Source organism: Prionailurus bengalensis, chromosome C2 (genome assembly GCF_016509475.1).
Source record: "Prionailurus bengalensis isolate Pbe53 chromosome C2, Fcat_Pben_1.1_paternal_pri, whole genome shotgun sequence".
NCBI lineage: Eukaryota > Metazoa > Chordata > Mammalia > Carnivora > Felidae > Prionailurus > Prionailurus bengalensis.
The window spans coordinates 5,539,877-5,566,966 of NC_057350.1; the positions used below are offsets into that span (position 1 = coordinate 5,539,877).

Below are 27,090 nucleotides of genomic sequence, written 5' to 3' on the forward strand. Positions count from 1 at the left end.
CTCTGCACGGACAGCTCAGAGCTTGCTTGGGATACTCTCTGTCTCTCTCTTCCTCTCCCTGTCCCTCTCCTGCTGGTGCTCCCTCTCTCAAAACAAATAAACTTTTAAAAAAAATGTTGGGGGCACCTGGGTGGCTCAGTCAGTTAAGCATCTGACTTCAGCACAGGCCATGATCTCACGGTTCGTGAGTTCAAGCCCCATGTCAGGCTCTGTGCTGACAGCTCAGAGCCTGGAGCCTGCTTCGGATTCTGTGTCTCCCTCTCTCTCTTCCCCTCCCTAGCTCACACTCGCATTCTCCTCTCTGTGTCAAAAATAAATAAACTTAAAAAATTTTTTAATGTTAAAAAAAAAAGAGCAAAGAGAGCCACAATCCTTTGTGATCATAGCTACATGCCCAGTATCTGCCCCACAGTGGGTGCTCAGTAATCAAACAATAAATCCCATTTATGTAAAAATAGAGCACATCTTTATATTCACTTATAAAATATTAGGAAGGGAAAATTATGAAATTGGGGTCTTGAGAAGAAAAAGAGGGCATTTACTTACTTACTGTTTGAATTTGGGGCCCAAAATTCTCAGATCCCTAATCTGGGATTCTCATGTTTTATACTATAATAAGTAAACTAACAGATACCTTTCATTAATTACTTTTCAAAGCCAATCACTCATTTACTGGCATGTTCATACTTCATCAAACACTTGTTAAAAATCCTCTGTGAATTTCATGTGAATTAGGTTTCTAATGATCCACAGTACACATGTTTCTAAGTTTGCATTTTTTACATTTTGATGATGTCTCTATTCCCCAAGAGCAAACAGATTAGGGGTCAGAATGTTTTTCTTCATTTTGTCTCACTTTAGAAAGTATTCAGAAGCTGATACTGGAGAGAGCAACATGTTGCGATTATGAAAGAAAAGTGCTGTTACTTACATGTTTAAACTTTCCATCCTTGATTTTGAATGCTTTATGGATGAGACATATTTTTAAAAAATTCTACTTAAAATTATGTTACGATATTTCATGCATCAGCTGTGTGATAAAATACTAACCCAAATGTGTATTATTTGTATATGCTCCTCCTTCCAACTTTGTAGTGATCTTACAGATGTGGGCTTCTTACAAACCAGATGTCAGCCACGTGTGGGACATGAGTCAGATCCTACCCACACCCAGTCTTTCCATTGGATGCTATTAGAACACAGGCTGCTTTGTTTGGGTATTTTCTCTGGCTACTTTTGTGCCTCATTGGCAGAAGTATGTAGTTATATAACAGTGTGGCCTGCAAAGCCTACAACATTTATTATTTGGCCCTTTTGGAAAATGATTTCCTAGTATTGTCTGAAAAAATTGAGAATTTTGATCCATGAACATTTCTTTCAGTCTTCATTAATTGTTAGCAAGAACTTTTATAGTTTTCAGTAAGGAAGTCTTGCACATATCTTATTTAATGAATTTCTTAGCATTTCATGTTAGCATACATGCAAATGTATCATTTTTTTAAATTTCAATTTCCAATTGCTTTTTACTAATACATTTATAAACAAAATTAACTTTGAGTTGTGTACATCGATGTATCCCATGACGTCCCTAAACTCACTATGTTTCTAGCAACTTTTTTGTAAGTTCTTTTTTATTAAGTATGACTTAGTTATAGTTTTTTTTGGAGAAACCTTTATCAGGTTAGTTCATTGTCTTCCTAGTTTGCTATGAGATTTTATCAGGATGTTGAATTCTGTGAAAAACATTTTTTTTTTGTATCTACTCACTCTATTTCTGTTTTTGTATGTTGAAGTAGTGAGTTTCTTTCATTGGCTAATTCCTGAATTCAAACCAACCTTGCATTCCTGGAGTAAATCTCACTTTGTCATAATACATTGTTGTTTGTATGTTGATATACCTGATTTGGTAATGTTTGGTTAAGGATTTTTATGTCCGTGTCCATTAGGGATATTGGTCTCTAGTTCTCTTTTCTCTTAAGATTCTTGTCTGACTTTGGTATCAGGATAATTCTGTGTAAAATTGGTTTTATTTCTTCTTTAATTATAGGTAATATTTACTAGTGAAGCTTCCTGGGTTTTGGGTGTTATTTGTGGAAGGTTTTTAACTATAAATTAAATTTATTTATAGATATGACTATTAGATCTACCTCCTTTTTCTTGAGCGATCCTTGATAGTTTGTGTCTTTCAAGAAATGTATTTAATCTAAGTTGTCAAATTCATTGGCACAAAGTTATTCCTAATATTTTGCTATTATGCTTTTAATTAAAGTAGAGGCTATAGTGATGGTTATCTTTTTATGGTTATTTGTAACTTGTGTCTTCTGTCTTCTACATCAGTCCTAGAGGCTAACCTACTATGTTTTTTTCCAAAGAGCTAGCTTTTTGTTTTACTGATTTTTTTTTATCTGTTGTTTTTCTGTTTTGTATTTCACTGATTTGAGTTTTCCTCCTTATTATTTCCTTCCTTCTTCATACTTTGGGTTTTTCTTGCCCTTCTTGTAGTAGCTTCTTAAGGTGGGTGCTTAGATAGTTGATTGGTGACCTTCTTCCTTTTCTAATACAGTAATTTAATGCTACACACTTCTAAGTTTTGCTTTTATCCGTATCTCACAAATAATGATATGGTATTTTTATATTCATATGTATATATTCTTATTACTCTGGTGATTTCTTCTTTGACTCATGAGTTATTTAGACATGTATCATTTAATTTTCAAATATTTGGGTTTTTTTTCCAGATATATTTGTGTTATTGTTTTCAATTTTCGTTTTGCTGTGGAAATAGAACATAACATGTATTATTTTTATCTTATAACATCTACTGAAATTTGTATTATGGCTAACAATATTGTCCCTTTTATTAAGTGTCAAATGTGCCCTCAAAATCAGTATGTATTCTGCTATTTAGGGTGCAGAGTTCTGTAAATGTCAGTTAAGTCAAAGTGATTAATAGTGGTATTAAAGTCTTCCGTATTTCAAATCCCATTTCCTCTGCCCCCCCCCTTTCTTTTCCTTTTGAGACTCTAATTTTCAGTGTTAGAATATTTGATGTAATTTCAGAATTCCAGGATAACCTATTTCATATTTTCCACTTGCGCACTTTTTTTTTTAACTTTGGATGTTTTCCACTGACCTAGGTTTAAATTCACTAATTTTTTTTCCTCTGTCTAACCTACTGAGTAGCTTGTTTAAAGATTTATTCATCTCTTACATTGTGGTATTTGTTTTTATCATTTTGTCTTTTCTTATAGTTTAATGGTTTTAATATTGCTTCTGAACCCGCCCCCCCCCGTTTATGGATATTAATCATAATTATTGTAAAGTCCCTGTGGAAGAGCTCCCCTACCATAGTTATGTCGGTATTTTTTTTCTGGTCCTTTTTTCTTGCTTCTTTGTGTGTCTCGTAATATTTTATTGAGTATGGCCCTGGTGCATGAAAGGAAGGAAAAGTAGAGATTGCGGGAGGTTATACTTACTTCCAGTCCTTGTGAATCTGCTTTTATGCCGAGGTCCTGGTCCCCCCATCCTCTGCCAGAGATGGGATTATTTATCTCCTTGTGGGGCTTCTAGCTTTTTGTAACTAATTTCACTTAGTTGTCTGTGACTTCGACTTTCTAAGCGACTCAGAGAACAGTATGATTTTGTAGATGAACAGCCTCTCTTTTTTGTTGTTAGAATGGAAGCGACATTCCTTCGTGTCTCTCTCCATCGTCAGCAGAAATGGAAATCTGTTCTTTTAATTGCAGTCTTCATATGTCCTCTGTGGCAGTTCTGTGTTGGTAGCAGCCACCTGTTGTGGGGATTCTGCTTGTCCTTCTTGTTCGGTGTGAAATGTCCCCTCGGTACATTGTGAATTTCCCTGGTCTCTTTGGTGGGGCTGGGTTACCTGATCTAGACATGAGGGAAGGGAGGGCACAGCCACGGTCTCTGCCACTGTGAGCTAAGGAGTACCAATAGATAAGTGATCAGTTTGGCACGGAGATAGCATGAGAAAGTGTGTCCCTTCTCGTGTCCCCAGATGCAAAGCCTGAAGTTCCCTGCAGGTGGGGTATGGTGACAGTGCAACAGTGTGCATGTTCAGCTCCCACGAAGGATCTGGGGCCATGGAGACCAGCATGGGGCTCACGCCGTGGGCTTTCTCCAGGAAGATGGAATTGGTCCTCACCACTGGGTCCTCTCCCCAAATCCTCAGACTCAGGTCACACAGTAGGGAAGCTCTACCAGCTTATCAAGACTTAGATCACACTCTCCCAGGCTCACCCAGGGCCCCTTGCACAGGGATAAGCAACATAGCAAGTTAATCCAAACCGCCGTCTTCCCAGAAATCTCCCTAGACCACCCTTGGTTCTGCTTTTTTATTATTTCTAAAAGATATTTTTTTTCAGAACAGTTTCGTAAGGATCTTCCATATGAGTCATATCACACCTCTGTCCACGGCACATGTCATCGGTGGCATTTTCTCCTTGAACGCCATACTCTGAGGAGAGAGGTGTTTTAATTCTGTGCTGTCTTACTGGCACCATCTGACTTATTTATTTAAATGACATTAAGTGATACTAACATGCACGTGTGTCTAGACTGCAGCGTGACTGTGCTTAGAAGAGAAACCTGCGATACTTGTATTGCCTTTGTAGACTCACCGCAAGCAGTCTTCAAATGCCCTGTCCCTGGAACATTCCTTGTTTACATTCATAGTAATTCCCTGGGAACACAAGGCTTCTATTTCGTCTCAGGAGAGAAGTCTACTCCTGTGCTGTTCCACTGTGATGTCTTTGAATAATTTATCAGCTACTTAACACTCATCAAATTTGGCTTTTTGTGTAGAAACGACCTGTAACAGTCTCTTACTCTCTATCTCAGAGTCTGAAGCAGTGTCATTTTAAATAAATGTGCTTCTCTCCAAACAAGAATTTACATGTTGGGGGGAAAAAGTTCCGCGTATCCCACGACTGCCCTCTAGATGTTAAATACCCCTCACTTCTCTGTACTAAGTTGCGTGAACTTGAACTCACTGTCTCCCCTTGTGTGTTTCTGTTGGCATCATTCTTCCTCCTTCTTGTTCTACTCCAGGTGCTGGGGTTCCCCAGTTCCAACCAATTGCCCTGAATGGCCGAATTCAGGTTCTGAGCAACGGGTCCTTGTTGATCAAGCACGTCGTGGAGGAAGACAGCGGCTACTACCTGTGCAAGGTCAGCAACGATGTGGGTGCAGACGTCAGCAAGTCCATGTACCTCACGGTGAAAAGTAAGGAAGAAGAATGCTTTGTTTTACCTAAATAGGTCTTTTTGTGCTTAAATTTGCCATTGTCTCCGCACACATCTGTTTAAAACAAAACAAAACAAAATGTTGGTTGGCTACAGCTGAGGTTTGAGGTTTTGCTCGCCTGGGACACAACCGAAGAGGAGGGCAAAAATCCAGCCGGTTGCAATAGCCTGACCGTGTGCCCGGTGTCTGGGGCCACATGCTCGTGTCCCTTGGGTTCCCTTGGCCATGCATACCTAGCAGGTGAGTGGGCCTCTGCCTTTAGTGCCCACATTTCTATTCTGCTGATTTTACTGTGGAAAAGCCTAGCGTATGGTCTTGTATGCGCTCTTTTCAGACGTCTGTTTCCACACATTTTATGATTTGCAAGCTGGCTTGTCCCTAGGTTTCCTTTTAGAGATCCTTATGAAATCAAGCAGCCGGAAACCTCATTACCAAAGACACACAACTACAAGACAGGAACATGTAACACCCTGTCTAGGGTCCATGTTGCTGACCCGTTTTATAGGAGAGGGCAACTTATAATGAGATTATTTTTCTACTTAGGTAAGTAAACCACCAAAGGAAGGACGTAAAACGGGCCAACTTTTGTTTTTTATTTTATTTATTTTTATTTATTTTTTATTTTTTTTATGAAATTTATTGACAAATTGGTTTCCATACAACACCCAGTGCTCATCCCAAAAGGTGCCCTCCTCAATACCCATCACCCACCCTCTCCTCCGTCCCACCCCCCATCAACCCTCAGTTTGTTCTCAGTTTTTAACAGTCTCTTATGCTTTGGGCCAACTTTTGTAAAGTTGCTGCTTTTTAGCAAATGGTTGAGCGCCTAGTTTACAGCGAATTACTTATGTCTTTGTCCATTTGTGCAATTTTCTGTTAGATAAATTGTGATCTCTTCCAGATAAGGCTTTGATCAGCCTTTCTCTTTTTTATTTTAATTGTGTTCTCGGTAGGCTGGAAAAGACCTCTACCGTATCACTCGTTAGAGGGATTGAATTTAAAAGTGAATCTCAGTGGGTCTTATGTATATGTGTGTGTGAGAGAGAGATATTTAAGCTGACTGCACAAATACTAGTATCCGCCCTATTTCACTCAGAATTTATTCTAGTCCGTTATTTCCAACGTAACGCTGAAGATATCAAGCTATTTATTTGCTACACTTTTATACCATGAAAAATTACAGTTTGAAATAGGGTTGCTTTAAAATATGTTGTGTAGGTATCCAATACATAAATTTGATTCTAAATTTTATACTCTGGAGGAACTGATTTGCAAGAATCTGAAGACAAATTGTCGTTTCATATAAATCCAAAGTTGAAAGGATAACTTAAAAAATTATAAATTGATGATATTTGAAGGAAACCCAAGAGCTGAAGACCAATGTTGGCCAATATTGATCCATCTTTCCCCAATAAGAGAAATATATTTTTTTAATTTGATTATATTTAATAGAATATGTTTGATTCTAAATTTGGTTATATTTTGCCACTTTGAAATATTTTAAAATTATAAAAATTCCGCAAGTCTATATCTATGCTGTAATAGATACAGGGCCCTGTGAAGGATGTGAATACTTCATCCACGGACTTATGTTTTGGAAGAGGAGATAACAAGGAAGTATATAGAGCTTACTAATATTAATGCAAGATGGAGAGTAATATAATATGTGCCATAGTTGTACCTTTCAGAGGAGGATATAACTTTCATTTTGCGGGGACTAAGGAGCGTTTCATGGAGAAAAAGTCTTTTAAGTGGGTGGAATTTAAAAATACAAAAGCTGGTTTTCCCCAGATTTCCTCTCTATGCACCTTTGATGCTCTTAGTGTGGGGCATGGGAGAGGACCACGGAGATGTCTTCCTGCCCTTAGCGACCTTTCTTTCTTGTGGGTTGATGGGGAATGGGTGTATACAACTGCCATCCAGTGGAATACACTGGAAAAGAGTTCCAAACACAAAGGTGCGCAGACGAGGGCGTGATTGACGTTTGTGTGTGGGGCCAGCGACTGCACAGTGACAACACGTGGATTTAAGTTCAGTCTTAGACGATGCAGTGGGTATCAACAGGTACAATCCTTGAGGGTGGATAGGGACGCTTGAGGAAGAGGGAACAGAGAGAAGAAATTAAAACTCCCAAGGCAGGAGGTAAACTCTGTCCGCGTGTTGTACCCTGTACATGGAGGGGGTTAGACAGGGAAATGTTTAAAGTGAGCAAATGTCAAACAGAAATGGTTCTTAGAGGTGGCCAAGTTTAGATTCTCTCAAACCATACAAACTATTAGCAGAGAGATGCTTTTAGGTAACAGTTAATTCTACCAGTTTTTAGCCCTTGGTGGGTTTATAAATGTGTTCAGTTTCAAGTGTCTGGTATATTTAACCCTTTAAAATCATACTATTTGAATTCTGGAAAGTAAAAAGAATAATTTAAGAAAGCTATAGAAGCACAAAGACAGGAGATATACAACAAATAGCGGTGTTACTCAAATGATACCATTAAAAAAAAAAAACAGTAACAACAAACAGGGATAACTTCGCTTTTTCTGTGTGTATTTGTGTGACCAGACTACTTAGTGGATTAAAATGGACTGTGGAGGCAGCACAGAGCAATGCACATCTGCTGCTTGGTATTATCTATTTTGCCATGAAAATAGGGAGGAAGGGGGCACCTGGGTGGCTCAGTCAGTTGAGCATCAGACTTTGGCTCAGGTCATGATGTCACGGTTTGTGAGTTCGAGCCCCACGTCAGGCTGTCTGCTGTCAGCACAGAGCCCGCTTAGGAACCTCTGTCCCCCCTGTCTCTGCACTTCCCCTGCTCGCTCTCTCTCTCTCTCTCTCTTAAAGATAAATAAATAAACATTAAAAAAAGGAAAGAAAATAGGAAGTTTGAGCACAGAGCACACCCTGGCTGACTTTATGCCCCTATGAATGGTAACATGTTTTATTGTTACTTCTGTAGAGGACAGAAGGGGAGCACTAAGCTGTAGACACACACCCACATGCACATGTGCACTTACAGTGTGTGCACAGCAAACCCAGATGCCTTCCAGGTAGAGGCAAGAAGAGAAAGAACCATCATCCCATTCTCTTTTATTTTAATCTCTTAACATGGCCCTAAAAATGGCATGCACCCACACCCATGTACACACACACACACACACACACACACACACACACTGCATTCCATACAAACACAGAAAAATCATCCCAAATGAACTAAAGCTACCTATTCAAACTGCAGCCAGGAGAGGAATGAGAACATAACAGGGACACTACTGGCCCATCCCCGGGAAAACCATTGCATGGTATCACCAAAAAAAAGCAACAAAGCGTCCTCCCCCTCTCCCCCAAACAGTTGATTCCAGTATTTCACACACTAAAGAATTTCTCTGTATTGTTGGAACTGATTCCATAAAAGTGATAGCAAGTTTCCTTTGAGGTGGTAATCGCTATTTTGACAACCTTCAATCAGTTCTGTCCCCTAAATGAAGACCGTCTTGGGGAAAAACAAGGAATCCTACATTCTGGGTCAAAATTAGGAAAGTCCTCAAAGCCTGTGTGCCGTGGACATGGAGGGCTGAAGTGTCATGTAATTAACAGGGAGCCCAGGGTAGGGTGACGAGCCCCCCCGAGGTTGCAGCCCAAACAATCTGGTCCTTCTGGTCCTCCACTTCTCATTAGTGATCTCAAATTGCTTTACTTCTCTGACCCTGTAAAATAAGAAGAATCACACCTTTCCTGGGGAGGGGGGTATGAAAATTAAATGGGGTAATGTATGTGAAGATACACTGTAAATCACAAAGCACTCTATGCACCGATCTAGCACATACACATAGCAGGTGATCCTGCTGGTTAGAGAGAAAAAAACCGTAGATGCTGATGGTGCTGCACACTGGAATACTTCCAGAAAATCATTCTGAACAGGAAAATTAAAAGGTTGTAGGGTAGGAAGAGGAAGAGGAAACATGACTTCCAAGATCCAGGCGGGGGGTACTTTCACTGTCCCTGTGATGCTGACCCATGGGGGTGGTGCCTTTGGAAACTCTTATTCCTGACTCCAGCTGTTTATGAATCATCAGTAAAATGTTTGGGGATTTCAAACTGAAAAAAAAAAATTGTTTGGGTAGAAAGGAAATTTCACGGCTTTAAATAAAAATTTTGCGTACTCTCTCATTTTTATAATTCAGATTTTTGAAAAGTGGGCTGCAAATATTTCTAAATGTAATAGGACAGAACTTTCTGCCCGATCAAGCAACGTCAGGAAATTAAGGCGGCTTCTTGGACAATAGTCTGGATTCCCAGGATGGCTGGTGCTGGTTTTATACACATCTTAAGGACCTGAACTCTCCCAACAGCGCCGGTTGCCAGGGGCTCACTGGGGACGCGAGAACCGTGCACTGGCTGAGCGAGCCTCTTGTCTGGGAAGTTCTTTCACTCGGGTGCTTTCAAAAACCACTACTGCAGTAGCAGAGAAATTTGATGGTGAACCCCCCACCCCCACCCCACCACCACACACACACACACACATACACACACACACACACACACACACACACACACACACATATGTTTTTGACATCAGACACATGGAGGCTGTGGGCAGAGATGAGGCAACCAAGCTTGGATGAACCGGCAGGGACAGCGACCAGTGGGATAGAAAAATAACCCTTCAAATCCTTCAGGTTTGTTGGTCTTGCTGTTTCTGGAACCACATTATTCATTATTATCCCAATCATAGTTTAGCTTTTACCAAAACGCGTGCCGGGAATAGGGACCCGAAACATCAGATGTTGTTGAGGACTTCGGCAGTAAAGACAGAGGGACCGGGCTGTCCTTTCCATCAGACTCTACTTTCCAAACTTTCTGTTTGGCCTCTGGCGACAAAGCTGCACCCTCGCCCCAGGCCCACGGGGGCGCTGCAGAGCGTCTCCATCCCCAGACCTTGTGAGAGCTGGGAGATCTGGTTGGTTGTAGTAAGAAAAGAGCTGCCCCAGACCTCTGGATCTCTCAAGGGGATGAGTCCTTGTCCCGAATGTTTCTCCCAGGTGCCAGAATTACGTCCTCCCCTCCCCACTTTCTGCCTCTGGGCCCACATGCTCCCTGGAACTGATCTCTGTATGGATCTGAGGCCCCGATGCACAAACAGCTCCTCTTCTGTCACTTGCATGCAGGATGAAAGAACATCCCTTACCAAACAGGAGCAGGGTGCTGCCCAGAGAGGTGGTTGCTCTCCGGATCCAGTGATGCCACTGCCTCTCAGAGCCAACCTGCAGGATGTGGTGGGGCCTTGGTCCCCAAGCCTCCCTCGGGCTCAGCCCAGGCAGGTCCCTGGGTATCATGCACACATCTCTTTTTCCTCCAGGATTCGGGCACATAGGCCTTGCAGCTCATGTACACTCACTGTCAGCTTTGGTCAGCCTGCTGGACCTTGGCCATGATATTTCTGGATAGACCTTGGTGATGTGATACGATCTAGGCCACTCAAGTCCTGCCTTTGCTGGGGAGGATATGTTGGGGGTGGTGTTCAAGAATCTACCGCCATCTCCGAGAATCCGTATCTACCCCTGGGTAGTCCATTCAACTTCTGTGACTTCCTACCCTCACACTGTGTCCCCACAGATCTTTACCCTGCACCTCGTTAGCTAAATAAAAATCCCCTCTAGTCTTTGCCATTGCTCTGTGAAAGTCCTAAAAGAGGAGCAGGGCCCCCAGCTGGCCCTCTGTGAGGCTGTGATGGCCTTAATAATTCCTATAAAATGTTTTCCAGGCCCCTCACAGTCACTTTGACAGGACACCCTTTCCTCTAAAAGCAAAATAAGGTTTGTTTTCAGGCTGCTTTGTTCTTAACAGAGCAAGAGAGGACAGTTTTGAATATATAGAATTACTAAATTATAATTTTTTTGTTTCCTAACCTGCCAAGATAGCTGAGTGGGTCCAATGCTGTTTTCCCTGATATTTTAATTCAGGAGCTTCTAAAATTTTTTTTTTAACATTTATTCACTTTTGAGAGACAGAGGCAGAGCATGAGCAGGGGAGGGGGAGAGAGAGTGAGACACAGAATCGTAAGCAGGCTCCAGGCTCCGAGCTGTTTGTCAGCACAGAGCCCGATGTGGGGCTCGAACTCACAAACTGCGAGATCATGACCTGAGCTGAAGTCAGACGCTCAACCGACTGAGTCACCCAGGTGCCCCTTAATTCAGGAGCTTCTAAATCACACTTTGACTCATGGGCCCCTGTAGGCAGATCCCATGAGGTTGTGGGAAACCCTTGACATCAGGTGCAAACATGTGTGTTTTTTTGCTGAGGGGAAACACTGTGGCCTTCGTGATTCCCTCAAAGGGATGCATGATGCAAGAAGATCAAGAACCACTGTTCTGGAAAAATCACACCCTGGATGGCCTTGTGTATTTTCCTTGCAGTGTCTCTCGGAGCATTGGACTGGAAGCAGCCAGGCACACAATGGGAGGTTAGAAGGGGCTAAGGAGGAGTAAGCAGCCCTGAGGCAGGCAGCAGCCTGGGTTCTGTTGCAAACTAGGATTTTCTATTTCACTACCTTTGCTTCATGTCCACACTCTTACCGCGGCCTTACACCACGTGTGACGTAAATGAATCAAAGCGATGTAACTCTGTGGTTGCCAGTCAGGCTCGAAGCTCACACAGCCTGGGCTCGCTCTCTCCAAGCCTCCGTAGATTAGAGTCACAGAAAATACGTCTCTCGTGGGATCCCTATAAGGCTGACATGACCCATCACTGAAGCACTCAGTAAAAATTCCTGACATGGTTGTTGCAGAGCAATGGCGGCTACTGTTGTGGTTGATGTTAGGGGTGTTATTATAATTATCATCATCATTCCTGAATTACAGCTTATGACTCCCCCCAAACAAGCCACATTAGTGTCTGTTAGAGAGTATGAGGTGTCCCTGACTGAAAAACATCCAGGTGACACATTTTCATGAATTTAGAGTCCGCCAGCCCCCACTCCAATGTATTCTACATGTATGCACACACTCATATCCCTCACCCTTCCCTTTTCTGGTCCGCTGTCAAAAATATCTACACTTTTCATGGCAATGCCTGGGTGCAGGAGCAGAGGATGGGAAGGGGCATGGGAAAGTAAGAATGGAAAAGGGGGGGCCACTTGTTAGCCAGTAGACGACGCTCCATGGCTGTAATTGCCAATGGTGGATGGCGGCTCCTTCCAGGGAGAGCATCTTGTACTCCACATAAACATTCGCATTTCACTTCTTAAATGAGCCTGGAATTCTACCAGCTGAAGATCCTTTGGGGTTAATAAGGAATTTGTAAAATGAGAAGACTAAATCACTGTAATTTGTTGCCAGCTCCAATTTCGGCCTCGTCTCTCAGTGTTAAGTGTTGAATTGTGTGCCCCCAAAATTCATATATTGAAGTCCTGACCCCCCAGTATCTTAGAATGTGACCTTATTTGGAAATGGCGTCCTTGCAGATGAAATTAGTTAAAATGAGATTTTATTAGAGTAAGGTGGCCTTTAATCTAATATGACTGATGTCCTTATAAAAAGGGAAATTTTGGAACTAGTCATGAGGGCACAGGGTCATGTGAAGACAGAGACAGAGACAGGGTAATGCTGCCACCAGCAAAGGGAAGCTGGAAGAGAAAAAGAAGGATATTCCCCTAGAGTCTTCAGAGGGAGAACAATCCTACCAACACTTTGATTTCAGACTTGGGGCCTCCCGAGCTGTGATAGAATACATTTCTGTTGTTTTAGGCCACCCAGTTGGTGGCGCTTTGTTGTGGCAGGCCTGGAACACGAATGCACACGGTGATAACAGAGATCTTCCGTAGAGTCTTGTGTTTGAGAGAAGCACACTGTAACTACATCACCTGCTCCAGCAGGTAAATCCTAATCTGTCTAAACCCATGGATATGAACTCTAGTCTGAAGAAACCACGAGCAGCCTATTCCCTTTGGACATAATTGGTTTAAAGATGGGCATGAGACCCAGTTTGGGCCAACAACATGTAAGAAGAGACCTTCTGGAAAAGATTTCCTTATTCTTAATAGGCAGCTGTGCCAGAGATGCTCATCTCTTTTGATTCTTGGCCCCGCCTGGAGGTGACACCTTGATCCGTGGCAGCCATTTTGGTATTGTTCCCAGGATACAACCAATACCTAGAAGAAGGTAGCATTAAGAAAAGAGGAAAAGTGGAGTTTTACCCCTACTGTACTGCATCTTGAATCCTCTGAACTCATAGTTGTAGGAGACTAATTACTTGGTTGCCTTTCTGTCTAAACCAATGTGGGTCAAGGCCTTCTTGTTTGCAACTGGAGACATCCCAGCACAATAGGTAAGGAGATAGCATCCTCAGAAATTCCTGGGACTCAGCCATGCTTCTCTCCTCCACAGTCGAGCTGAAATAAACACCTGTGAGGGGCTGGGGAGTTTTATTTGAGTGGAGGAACTATTATAGGGACTCATAAAGCCTGATGCTTTGGGTCGGGGTAGAACAGGTCTGAGGGAAGAATGGCATTGGAGGGTCAAGGACAGCATGCAGGTCTGGGGAACATCTGGTGTCCCCGGAGCAGGGAGGCCAGTGCCTGGTGGAGGGAGACTGAGAAAAACAAACAGGATTTTTAAAAATGTTTCTCAGGATGGTACTCTTCCGAGGCGAGGCGAGTGTATTTTTCTCTTTTATTTAGTTGCTTCCTCTTCCTCCTCCTTCTGTTTAGAGGCTCCCTTCTACCCAGCAGCTGAGAAGTTACGTGTTGCCTCTTTGGGGTAATCTCAGCTCTTTCGGGGTTTCTTGGTTGATTAAGATCCTTCTTCCCCCACGGCCTTCTGTCTGGGGGCATCAGTCTTCTGAGTCCTCAGTTAGCTGTCACCCTCCACGCCGGCACCCACTGAGATGCCTTTATTCCCATCTGGCCCTGGGCCATGGGGTCGCTGCCTAGCTGCCCCCTTAGGTCCTCTGGCTGACCCTTGTCCTTTCTGCCCACTCGTCTGGTCGGCAGTATTCACTGGGCTCCTGCTAGCCTCCAGGACTGTTCTAGACACTGCACATCGGATGAACAAGACACAACTAGTTTACATCTCCATGGAGAGAATGACATGTGCATCGGTATTTAGCATAAAGCCTGGCAGAGAACAGAATGAAGGAAATGGGTTGTGTGTGTGCTTGGAGAGAACATTCCAGATGATGGAGTAGCAAGTGCAAAGGCTCGAGGTAGAAATTGGTTATGTTTGCAGAGCAGCAAGGAGACCATGCGCTTGGAGTACAAGGTACATGGCAGGGCCAAGAGACCTGGGCAGGGGCTGGATCCACAGTCAAACTTTGAACTTTATTTCAATGATGATGAGACACCATTGGAGGATTTTGAGCGGAGGAAAGGTATCATGACAATAATATCCTCATTCTGACACCCACACTCAAAATTCTATATTACATCTGAGTTATGGGAGGAGCGCAGAGAGGCAGGAGAGCCAGCCAGAAGAGCAGGTGGCAGTCTTGTGACAGTCCCAGGAGACGGGGGGTTTGCGTCTGTCTCTGGGTCTCAGGGATTCTGCTTCCCATGGCCTGTGGTTAGAAAGGCCACCTTTTAGAAACCCAGAGAGATCCCTCCAGCCCCCATGCTGAGCTGGTGGAGCCCAGAGCTCCTTGATGGGACCGTCCCCAGTGGCCAGCTCCTTCAGCTCCACGACCACCCATTTTCCTAGTGCGCTAATCTCTGCAATCCTTCTAGCAATGGGGCTTTGATTTCTGGTTTGCTATGCTGATAAGAAGAGACAGTTCTCCCGGCGTCCACTTGGCCTTTCCTATCGTAATAGCCCTCACTCAGCAGTTTGAGAACCGTGTGGGCATTCTGCCAGTTACCAAGTGACACATTCTGGAATGGGGGAAATAACCACAGGATGGGTTTGAAGATTCATTGGGTCCACTGGAAACCAGACCTACGCCAGAATGTATTGCCCCCTGACCTATAGAAGCCCCTGACTGGGGGACAAGGGTAGTGTTTTGGTTCTCCGAGAATTAGAGTCAGGTCAGTGTTACCACCCCCATACTTGATGGGTCATTTTTCTCTGACCGCTTTTAAGATTTTCTTTCTCTTGGGATTTCAGAGTTTGACCGTAATGTACCTATATGTCGTCTCCTTTGTCCTTATGTTGGTTTGGATGGAGGAGCTGGTAGGATCTTTAAACCTGAGAAGTTTTCAACCATTAGTTCTTCACATGATTTTGTTGTCATCGTTTTATTCTCTCTTAGGTCTCATTCTAGGACACATATGCTAGTCCATTGGATACGGCCCCAGGACTAAGGTTTCTGATACTTCTGACACATTTTTCTTCAGTCTTTTCCCTCTGTCATCAAATTTCCTATTTTTAAATCTATTTTTATCATTACTGACACTTTCTCCAGCTGTCTCCAGTGTGCATTAAGCTCATGCACTGAAGTTTTCATTTTAGTTAGTGTACTCTTCAGTTCAAGGATTTTATTTGGTTCCTTTTTTATATTCTCTATTTTTTTGCTCAGTTTCCAATCTGTCTACTCATTATGCACATGTATTAAGTTACAGCATCAGCCATATTTACAACAGCTGCTCCAATCCTTGTTTGCTATTTGCAACATCTGAGTGCTTTTATGGTCAGTTTCTATTGATGGCTTCTGTTTCATAGAGAACACATTTTACCTGTGATTTTACATGTCTGGAAGTTTTTAAAAATCATGTACTTGATAAGTGATACATTGAAGAGACTCTGGATTCTGTTATGTTCCTCCAAAGACTGACTTTTGTCCTAGCTGGCTTTCAGCTAGCTGGAGTTGAACTCCAAGGTCTCTCTCTCCCTTGCAGTGGGCAGCAGCTGAAACCTTGATCAGCCTCTAGGTGATGCTTTTCCCCTGAGCCCACTGTGAGCTTCTGCACTCTTCAGTAGTCATCCACGATTTGGGCTCATGTGAAAATGGTGGGACTTACACTCTCTGTGACTCCCTTCTCTCTAGGGTGTCCCCCTAATGTTTTCACTGCTCCTCCAGACCTTAAGTGTGCCCTCTGGTAGATGGAGTAATTGGCCTCTACAGCTAATTCATACTCCAATCTAGAGAAGTGTCCAGTAAATTCACAGATCTCACCCACTGAGGTTTATCCTTTAAGGGAAGATACTATTTTAGCTCAGCTAATTCAGTTTCTGCTTGCTTTCAGTGCCTGAATACCTCTCTCTGTCTCCCTCCCTCCCTCCCTCTCTGTCTATACACACACACATATATACAAATACATGCATATATACATACATACCCAGAATACAAAATCTAGATGTTATAGTTATAGGAGGAAAGGTTAGTCTATCCGAACTCTGCCAGTACTGCAAGTCTGAAACATTTAATTTTATTTTATAGTGTTTTGATATATAGTTTAAATTTTTTTATGTAGCTAAATATAACAACTTCCCAATGTTTCCCCCCCCATTTTGTACCCTGATTAAAAAGTTATTATCAACCCAAGGGATATTAATAGTCTATATTAAATATATAATATATAAATTCCTTTAATTTCTATAAACATACAGATTTCTATACTTGCCATTAACTTTGTACTACTTAAGAAAGATATTGTGATGTAGATTGTAAGAGTGAATATATTTTCTGCAAATGGTTAGTCAGTTGTCCTAACGTTATTTGCTGAACATCTTGTCCTGTCCTTACTTTTTGAAATAGAAATTTCATTTTAGGAAAAGATATTTAAGAAAATGGCGTCTCAAGTCAAACTTTCCAGCCAACAGCGTATGACATAAGGAAAAATGCATAACTTGGACTTCATAGAAATTAAAACATTGCATGCATCAAGAAAATGAAAAGACAGTTGAAGAATGGGGGGAAATATGTGTAAATCCTATATCTGATAGGGTACTTGTGCCTAGAACACTTATAAGTCAACAATAAAAACACAGCTAAACCAATTAAAAAGTAGATAAAGGATTTGAAAAGACATTTATCTAAAGACGGTATACAAGTGGCCAATAAGTACATAAAAAGGTGTTCGATATCATAGTTCAGTTAGGGAAATGCAAATTAAAACCCCAATCACATATCACTTCATACCCATTAGGTTGGCTTAAAAGAAAAAAAAGCAAAGTCCATCGTCAAGGACATGGAGAAATTGAAACATCATGTATTGTTGGTGAGACTGTGAAATGATGCAGCCACTTTGCACAATGGTTTAGCAGTTCCTCTAAAATTTAAACAAGGAGTTACATATGACCCAGTAATTCCGCTCCTAATCATATACCCAAGATAAATGAAGACATATGTATACACAGAAACTTGTACATGAATGCAACTATTCATGATAGCTAAAATGTGGAAACAATCCAAATGCCCATCAACTGGCAAATGGATACTCCAAATGCAGTATGTCCTGTAACAGAGTACCATTCAGCTATACAAACGAAGTAGGAATACATTCTACAACATGGATATACCTTGAAGATATTCTGCTAAGTTAAAGGAGCCAGACACAAATAAATTACCATGTATCATGTGGTCCCTTTTATATGAAATATCAGAACAGGCAAATCCACAAAGACAGAAAGTAGATTAGTGGTTACCGAGGGCTGGGAATGTGGAGCAAAGGCGAGGGAGTGAAAATGGGTAGAAGGTTTCCTTTGGGGGTGATAAAAATGTTCTAGAATGTTCTAGAATTAGTGGTGAATTTTGCAGAACCCTGTATATATACTAAAAATCACTGAACTGTACAAACTATACACTTTAAAAAATGAATTTCAGGGCACCTGGGTAGCTCAGTCAGTTAAGCATTGACTCTTTATTTTGGCTTAGATCATGATCTCACAGTTCTGAGATCAAGCTCCGCATCAGGCTCTGTGCTGATAGCTGATAGCATGAAGCCTGCTTAGGATTTTGTCTTTCCCTCTTTCTCTGCCCCTCCCCTGCTCACTCACTCTCTCTGTCTCTCTGTCTCTCTCTCTCTTTCGGAAATAAATAAACATTAAAACAAACGTGAACTTCATGGTATGTGAATTATACCTCAATAAAGGTATCAGTTTTTATTTTTTATTTTTTTATTAAAAAATTTTTTTTAATGTTTATTTATTTTTGAGACAGAGAGAGACAGAGCATGAATGGGGGAGGGTCAGAGAGAGAGGGAGACACAGAATCTGAAGTAGGCTCCAGGCTCTGAGCTGTCAGCACAGAGCCCAACATGGGGCTCCAATTCACAGACTGTGAGATCATGACCTGAGCCGAAGTCGGACGCTTAACCGACCAAGCCACCCATGTGCCCCAAGGTATCAGTTTTTTAAAAATCCCAAAATACCTAGCAACTTCTAATGAGCCTGTGTAATAGTTGTTAAGAGTCTGGGTTTTGAAATCAGACAATCTGGTTTCAAATCGCATTTCTACTACTTTTGTTTAAGTTTATTTATTTATTTTGAGAGAGAGAAAGAGTGAGGGGTGCAGAGAGAGGGAGAGAGAGAGAATCCCAAGCAGACTCCACGCTGTCAGCGCAGAGCCCAACACCAGGATCAAACTCACGAACTACAAGATCATGACCTGAGCCAAAATCAAGAGCCGATGCTTAACCCACTGAGCCACCCAAGTGCCCCTTAGTTCCACTACGTCTTACTTATGTAGACTTGGGCAAGTTCCCCAACCTTTCCAAGTCCCATCTTCCTTATCTATAATGGAGATAATTGTGTATACTGCCTAGAGCTGTGGGCGTTAACTGCTAGAATATTCTGGCAGTAGAGTGTCTACAAAAGTGTGAGATAGCCTCTTAATTAGTGCAAGCTGTTGAGCTTATAGCCTACATGCTCATGGATACATGGAACTTTTAAGGCCCACACCCACATTGTGTGGTTAAATAATCGAATCTTTGTAATATGATAAAGGTATGATGGCATAAGTGTGGCCTCTCTCTGACCCCTCCACTTCCAGCCCTTCCCTCCACAGTTACTTGCAATTATCTTTGTTCTGCCCTCGTGTTTATCCTTCCAAATAAACTTTGGTCTCTTCCAGAAGCAATTATTGGGGGCGGGTGGAGATTAAACTTTAATTTATAGAACAGATTGGGGTGGAGAACCCGCAACTCTACAGTATGGAGTCCTCACAAGCAGAAACATGACACTTCCTTCCAGGCTCTGCAGTTAGTTGTAAGCCTCTCACTAGAGATGCACTTTTTTTCCCATTTGAGATGCAGACATATTTCATTGTTTTTTCCCACAGAAATCTCAAGTCCATATGCTATTTTAAATACATATTTTGCCTCCCCCTTTTATTTTTACAAAGCCCACATTCCTAATAATTTTGTATTATTATGGGACTCCATGTGTGAATGTTTCTGCAGCATTAACAGTTTCAGGGTGAGACGGTGAGTGCATGTAGATCAGTTTTGACAGCCGTTGCTTAGGTCTTTCATTAATTTAACAAACATTTGCTGAGTTGCGTGCCAGGGTGTCAGGGTGTCAGGCATCATCTGAGCTGGATTCCCACACTTCTGCACTCCTGCCTCCTTTCTGCCCATGCCCTTCAGCCAGAGCCTACCAGCCACACTGGTAGTGTAACGTGTTGGGTTTATGGTTGACTCGAGGGAGAACGGACACCACGGGGTGCTGGTGGGAGGCTGTCTCCATAAGAAGGTGTCGGAAAGGATGTATTATATACTTGGGCTTGTATTAGGTGATTTGTGCAAAGGGTCAAGGAAGCAATGCTTGGCTCTAGATTGGATACTATTGGGAGTGGGGGCAATTCTATGATCGGTGTCTTAATGAATCCTAAGGGAGGAAGAACAGAGCCAGGCCAACGCTTAGTAAACATGTGGCAGCCACTCATTAGTCAAGATGGTGGATATTTAGCCAAGTAGTGGTTTATTTGGACAACAGTCATTCTGTTGTCTGTGTTCAGACATGATGGAGAGGGCTTGTTTTGTCTCGATCCATCTCAGCCAGAGTGGTCTGGTCTGATGTCGGTATTTTGTGAAACTGTCAAGGAGAGAATACCAAGGCCCACCTGGGAGTTCCCAGCCAGCTCCTGGACATCAGGGGCTACTTTCCTCTTCCTCCTTTCTCTTAATCACTGCTGTCACCTCATTGGTTTTAATGTAATTCATCTTGAAAAGGATGCAGAAGACAATGGACAGTTTTGTTTAGGCACGACTAAAGAAAAGCAGCTACAGATAAATGTCCTCAAGGGCCACGGACCAGTTTTTTTTTTTTTTTTTTTTTTTGCAAGCTCAGCTGTACAAGCTCAGGAGTCATCCAGTCTTCCATGGGCCTCTTGAACAGGTGCGTGGAAATAAGCTTACAGAAAGGTGAGGCTTGGAGATTCCCCTCTGATAATTTATTGTATGTAGAGGATGCTCCCTTTTCTCTTGGGGACGACACCAGGTTTGACCCTCTGCAGGGACAATCTGAACTACTCATGTTAGGGTACATCCAAAGACAACATCCCCAGAGAGGAGTTGCTGATGAACATTTGTAATGCAATGGTAGGTCATGGCAGGATGCCCATGGCCACCAGGGCAGTGACTAGCATCTGCTTTCTGCAGTTCTAGCTGTGGCTGCAGCAGAAACAGAGACGAGTTGATGGTGGGCCTTTGAATATACTGTTTCCCCCCCTATGCATTTAAATCCCCGTGCCCTCAGCCAGTTGATTCTAGCACCTCAAGCTAGGTATCCACATGTGTGCATTTAGCCGTTGACTTTAAGGCCCATCGTGGAGGAGTACAGCCCATATACACATAGGCCGAAAAGAACCTCTTCATTGGAAGAGGTCACTTGAGTTTTAGCACATTCTGGGCCCCAGAGCGTGACTGTAATGGTCAGTGTTTTATATTATACATCAAAGGACTGTACATGATTTTATAAGCACAGGAGAAGCATTGGTGGAGAATGGCTATCTCAACACTCTTGTTCTCTGTAAAGAGAACTTTAAGATGAATGGTATTCATCTGATTCTGATTTTAGTCTTCTCTCTAAGGAAATGGGGAGAACCCATAACTTGGGGCCCAGAGGCACCACTTCCTGCTGATGTGACCGGTTTCTCAATGCTGGGAGGTCCTGTAGGATCTGGTCCATACTCAGTACTCATCTTGTTCCCTGCCTCATTACTTAACTTCTGTATTTGCTCAGAGCGGAGTCTTAACTGAGTAGGGAAGAAGTTGTGTGAGTTCCAGGAAGCAGGCACAGCCAGTGCAAATGCCCTGAGGCAGGAGACAACTTGATGTGTCCCCTCAGTGGTGCTGCTGGTAGAAATAACAGAATTCAGGGCACCTATGTGGCTCAGTGGGTTAAGCATCTGACTCTTGATTTCAGAGCAGGTCATGATCTCACAGTTCACAAGTTTGAGCCCGTATCCAGCTCTGCACTGACAGCACAGAGCCTGCTGAGGATTCTCTCTCCCTGTCTCTCTGCCCCTCCCCTGCTCATGTTCTCCTTCTGTCTCTCTCTGGGAAAATGAATAATAAAATAAATAAACATTTCTTAAAAAAGGATAATTTAAAAAAAAAGAAAGAAAGAAAGAACAGAGTTCAAGAAGAGGGGACAAAGTCTTTACGGGGCAGCAGGGAGGTGGGGTTGCAGTCTGGGTGAGCAGCACAACCTCTTTTGTTTCTTCTCCTAGTGGGTACATCTGTATGTGTCACCTTGTCCTTTAAAAAAATGAAAGCATGGGGGCGCCTGGGTGGTTCAGTCCATTAAGCGTCTGACTCTTGATCTCAGCTCAGGTCATTATCTTACAGTTCTTGAGATTGAGCCCCGCGTTGGGTTCTGCACTGACAGCATGGAGTCTGCTTGGGATTCTCTCTCTCCCTCTTTCCCTCCCTCCCCCATGTGCATGCATGTGCATGCACTTTCTCTCTCTTTCTCTCGAAATAAATAAACGCACTTAGGAAAAATGAAAGCACACAATGTTTGTTGGTTTGATTTGCCTTTTTCAGTTAATAGAATAGCCTAGTTGTCTCTCTGGATAAATACACATACCTCCTGCTCATTCCTTCCTTTTTTTAAAATATAATTTATTGTCAAACTGGTTTCCATACAACACCCAGTGCTCATCCCAACAAGTGCCCTCCTCCATGCCCATCACCCACTTTCCCCTCTGCCCCACCCCCCATCAACCCTCAGTTTGTTCTCAGTCCTTAAGAGCCTCCTTCCAATGGCACCTCATGGGGCACCAGGTGCCTCGGCATCACTTTGGAACCCATTTCTTACTGGACATATAGCATGGAAACAACTTCATGGGTTCATTTCCTTTGAGAGTAACCTACTCTGAGCCTTAAGTCGTAGATTCTCACCCCTACTTGCAGCAGGAAGTGTGCAGGATGGAAGGAGGAGGAGAGCTGAGGCCAGATCATAAAAGACCCTGAGGAGGGAGTTTCAGACTGTATATTTTTGGGTTTTCATTCCTTCTGTACATTTTGTATACTGTTGAGTACCACTAAAGAACGGTATCTTTCCCCAGAGATGCAACACAAATGCCCCACCTTCTGTGGCTCGTTTATGGATTTGTTACAGAATGGGCCCTTACTGGCAAGTGGAAACAGAGTCGAGGCAGGAAGTGCCTCACAATTCTGAGTCTGCAGCCGTTCGTCCTGGAGGGGAGAGAGGAGAGAAAAGCAGTTTTACGTAAAGCCTTCATAGGCACCAAGGGGAGGGCACATCCCTCTGTGAAGAGAATGAGGAGAAAGGGGACTCCTCTGACCTTAAGTTGCGTTAGTAAGGACAAAATACCCTGCTGGTTGTCACTGTTATCACACGCCGCACTGCCAGCTCCGTCGCCTTGGCCATGTGCTGAGGGTAGGAGAAAGGCATGGGAATGTGCGTGACCATTAAGACAATTGTTGTTTCCTGTGTGGTCTCTGGGATGAGTTGCTGACACTTCCTGTGAACGTCACTTTGTCATGTGCCGCTGGGAAGTCATTTCTGCAGCTGTAAAAACTGGGAGCAAAATAATTACCCCACAGGTTGTGTTACCATGTTGGTATCATCTAAGTGAGCCCCTTCTGTTCATGCAGTTCTGTCCCCTCAGGACAGGCAGGGGCCAGGCACTGAATTTGGCATTTGTGTGTGTTTGTGTGTGTGTGTGTGTGTGTGTGTGCATATAACATATATATATATATATACACACATACATATATATGTGTGTGTGTGTGTGTGTATGACATATATATGGGGGGAGAAATACACACATACAACAATTATCTTTGTTTTCTTCTCTCTCTTATGCCTTTATCATAGGACATAAGAGGTATTGAGTTTATATCATAGTATTTCATTTACAGGACAGCAAAGAGAAGAATGAACATCCTCCAGGGACTTTGCTTCCTCTTTTCAGGGAGGGATTAGTGTTTTTGGTCTTCCACAGGATAGTTGCATCATGTTAGGTGGAAATATGACCTTACTATCACTTTTATTCAGAGGTGAAGTGTGGTTTAAGGAAATATGGATGGCTGCCATTGACAAGCGGCGGACTTTGAAGACTAATGTTACATGTCAACTTGGCTGGGCCATGGTGCCCCAATGTGTGGTCAAACGCCAGTCTAGATGTGGCTGTGAAGGTATTTTGTAGACGTGACTGACACTTCAATCAGTGGTCTTTGAGTAGAGCAGATTCCCCTCCATAATGTGGGTGGGCCTCACCCAATCAGTTGAAAACCTTTAGAGGAAAAGACGGAGTTCCCTGTAGGAAGAAGGGATTCTGCCTCCAGGCTGCCTTCAGACTTGAGCTACAACATCAACTGTCCTCTGGGCCTCCAGCCTGCCCTGCAGATTCTGGACTGTTGTGTGAGCCTGCTCCTAACGTCAATCTGTCTATCCGTGTATCCGTCCCATCGGCTGTTTCTCTGCAGGACCCTGACTGATACAGACCTGGGAGCAGGAGGGTTGGCTGCTCAGGAAGGATGGCATTTCCACACACGTGGCTTGCCGTGCTCACAACATAAACATCTCCTCCACAGAACCGTATGCTTTAACGTGCCACGGGGATTCCACCTTGTTTACTAAGAGTTGGATCTGAGAATGTTCTCTCTATAAATGCTCAGGGTCTGCCTCTGCCTTTTACTTTGGGAATACCCAGTTTTAAAAACTCAAGTCGGAGGGGTGCCTGGGTGGCGCAATCGGTTAAGCGGCCGACTTCAGCTCAGGTCACGATCTCACGGTCCGTGGGTTCGAGCCCCGCGTCGGGCTCTGGGCTGATGGCTCGGAGCCTGGAGCCTGTTTCCGATTCTGTGTCTCCCTCTCTCTCTGCCCCTCCCCCGTTCATGCTCTGTCTCTCTCTGTCCCCAAAATAAATAAACGTTGAAAAAAAAAAATTAAAAAAAAAAAAAAACTCAAGTCGGAAATATCCAGTGGATACCTACTGTCTTTGTTCTCTCTCGCTGCCGTGACAAATTGCCAAAAACTTAGCAACTTAAAAAAAAAATACCCATTTATTCTCTCAGGGTTTGCAGGTTTAGAAATCTGGTGGGCTTGGCTGGCTTCTCTGCTTTGTCTCTCGCAGAGCCAGAGTCAAGGTGTGGAGGCTGCATTGCTTTCTGGAGGCTCTAAGGCAGAAACTGCGTCCCCACTCATTCGGGCTCTTGGCAGACTTCCCCTCCAAGTGGCTGTAGACCAGGGGGTCCTTGTTTCTGTGCTGGCTGTCGCTTGGGGTCAACCTTAGGCCCTAGAAGCCTCTTTTTGTTCCTTACATATAACCACTTGATCTCAAAACCGGCAAGTACAGGTTGAGTGCTTTTATACTTCAAAACCCTCTGACTCTCCTTCTGCCCCATTTCTCCTGCCTCTTCTACAGCTGAATCTAATTAACTGATGCTTATCCTTTCCTCTTCCACTTTTTCTTAATGTTTATTTATTTTGGGGAGAGAGAGGGAGAGAGGGAGCACACACAAGCGGGAAAAGGGCAGAGAGAGAGGGGGACAGACGATCCAAAGGGAGCTCTGCACAGACAGCAGAGAGCCCGATGTGGGGCTTGCACTCAAGAACCGTGAGATCATGACCTGAGCCGAAGTCAGACACTCAATCAGTTAAGCCACCCGGGTGCCCATCCTCTTCCACTTTTAAGGGCCAGGGCCTACGTGACTATGCTGGGACCACCCACATAATTCAGAATTCTTCCTATTTTAAGATCATCTGATTAGCAATCTTAATTACACCTGCAAAGTCACTTTTTCCCTGAAAGGTAACATATTCATGCCCCAGAGACTAGGGTGTGCACCTTTCTGGGGCACTACTATTCTGCCTATTGTACCCGCTGTGAATTAGGGCAATGAATGTCCCTGCCCTCACAGCCCTGACCAGCACATTGGAGAAAAGAGCCATATGCTAATGACAGATCTGTCCTCACACCACACTAGACCAAAAGGGTGAGGCTCAGAGTAGCACCTAAATCGCACAGCAGTAATGGAGCAAAGCGGTCTGAGTTCACTGCTACCTGACCCATAAACCCAGCACACTGCAACACATGACAGCAGGTGCTCAGTGGTTGAATGAATGGAGGCATAGAAGGGAATATGGACCCAGAAAGCTAAATCTATTGGAATTATCTCTTCAATGTGATTTAACATCTTTTATTGACGTGTCCATTCCTTAATTGTATGTTGAAAATGCACTCCATGCTGCATTCTGTGCAGGGCCCTACAGGTATAATGGTGAATAAACCAGATGAACACGTGTGTAGTTAACCACGAGGCTAGTGGCGTGAGAGAAATGCACTAAACGCTCTGGCACCACTTAGCAAATGTCACACGCGAGATACGCGAGGAGACTCCGAGGAAGCTGTTTTTTTTTTTTTTTTTTTTTTTAATTTTTTTTTTCAACGTTTATCTATTTTTGGGACAGAGAGAGACAGAGCATGAACGGGGGAGGGGCAGAGAGAGAGAGGGAGACACAGAATCCGAAACAGGCTCCAGGCTCCGAGCCATCAGCCCAGAGCCCGACGCGGGGCTCGAACTCACAGACCGCGAGATCGTGACCTGGCTGAAGTCGGACGCCCAACTGACTACGCCACCCAGGCGCCCCGAAGCTGGTTTTTAAATGGAAAGCCAAAAACCAGAGACAGTGTGTCCTAGGCTGCCTTCCAGAGGAGACAGACTCCAAGGCACGGGTTTGGGGGCAGGAAGCCGGTTGGGGACTGCTTGGGATCGGCACCTATTAGCACCCACGTAGGAGAGAGTCCAGGAGGTAGCAGGGCAGAGGGAGATACTGGGGTGTGGGTGCAAGCAGGGCGTCGGCTGATGCTACAGAGGGCTCGGAAGCTGAGCTGGTCCTCCAGAGTTGTCTAGAGCTGAGGCTGGAGGCCTGGGGTTCATGCCAGTTACCTTAATCCTTGTGTTAAGTTGCAGTGTGCCTCAGATTCCTTGGGGGTAGATATGATATATGCCCTCAGTGATTAGAAAAGCTCACAATTGCAATAATCACATACAATTAATACTGCCAGCTGTACATATTATAATCACGAGCATGCTGGAAAGTCTGGTCTTGATGGGGGGATGTAGAGGTATAACGAATCAGTTTTCATTTTCTCCCATCATGATGGTCTTCACCTGGGTTCTGTTGAAGCTACTGTAACAACTTCTTGGACACGTCTCAGAGCTTTCTACTTACTCCTTCGTGCAGTAGGAGTCAGACTTAAGCTGTGACATTCCACACTCCCCCTGGCTAGAGGTTCTGGTCTTTTATTCTGGGGGTTATAGGAGGAGATAGTGAGAGTCAAAGGAGCCCTTATTATCTTAGCTATGGATATTTCTCTAATGCTTGATGACTGTCAAAGCCTGTAGCCTACATTGTAACGCCATTCTCTGACACCAACAGGGTGTCCTACGATTCAATTCAATTCTGTCGCTAACTACCT

The 27,090-nt window shown here is 43.5% G+C and overlaps 1 protein-coding gene across 1 annotated transcript in view; it reads left to right on the forward strand.

Annotated features, from left to right (window-relative positions):
• DSCAM (DS cell adhesion molecule) overlaps nucleotides 1-27,090 on the forward strand; it is a gene marked incomplete at its 5' end in the record, with an annotated part of 763,637 nt that overhangs the window by 528,090 nt on the left and 208,457 nt on the right. The window contains one exon of the mRNA XM_043595968.1: nucleotides 5,071-5,244. Within this exon, the coding sequence (XP_043451903.1) occupies nucleotides 5,071-5,244 (174 nt within the window). The remainder of the gene's footprint in view (nucleotides 1-5,070; nucleotides 5,245-27,090) is intronic.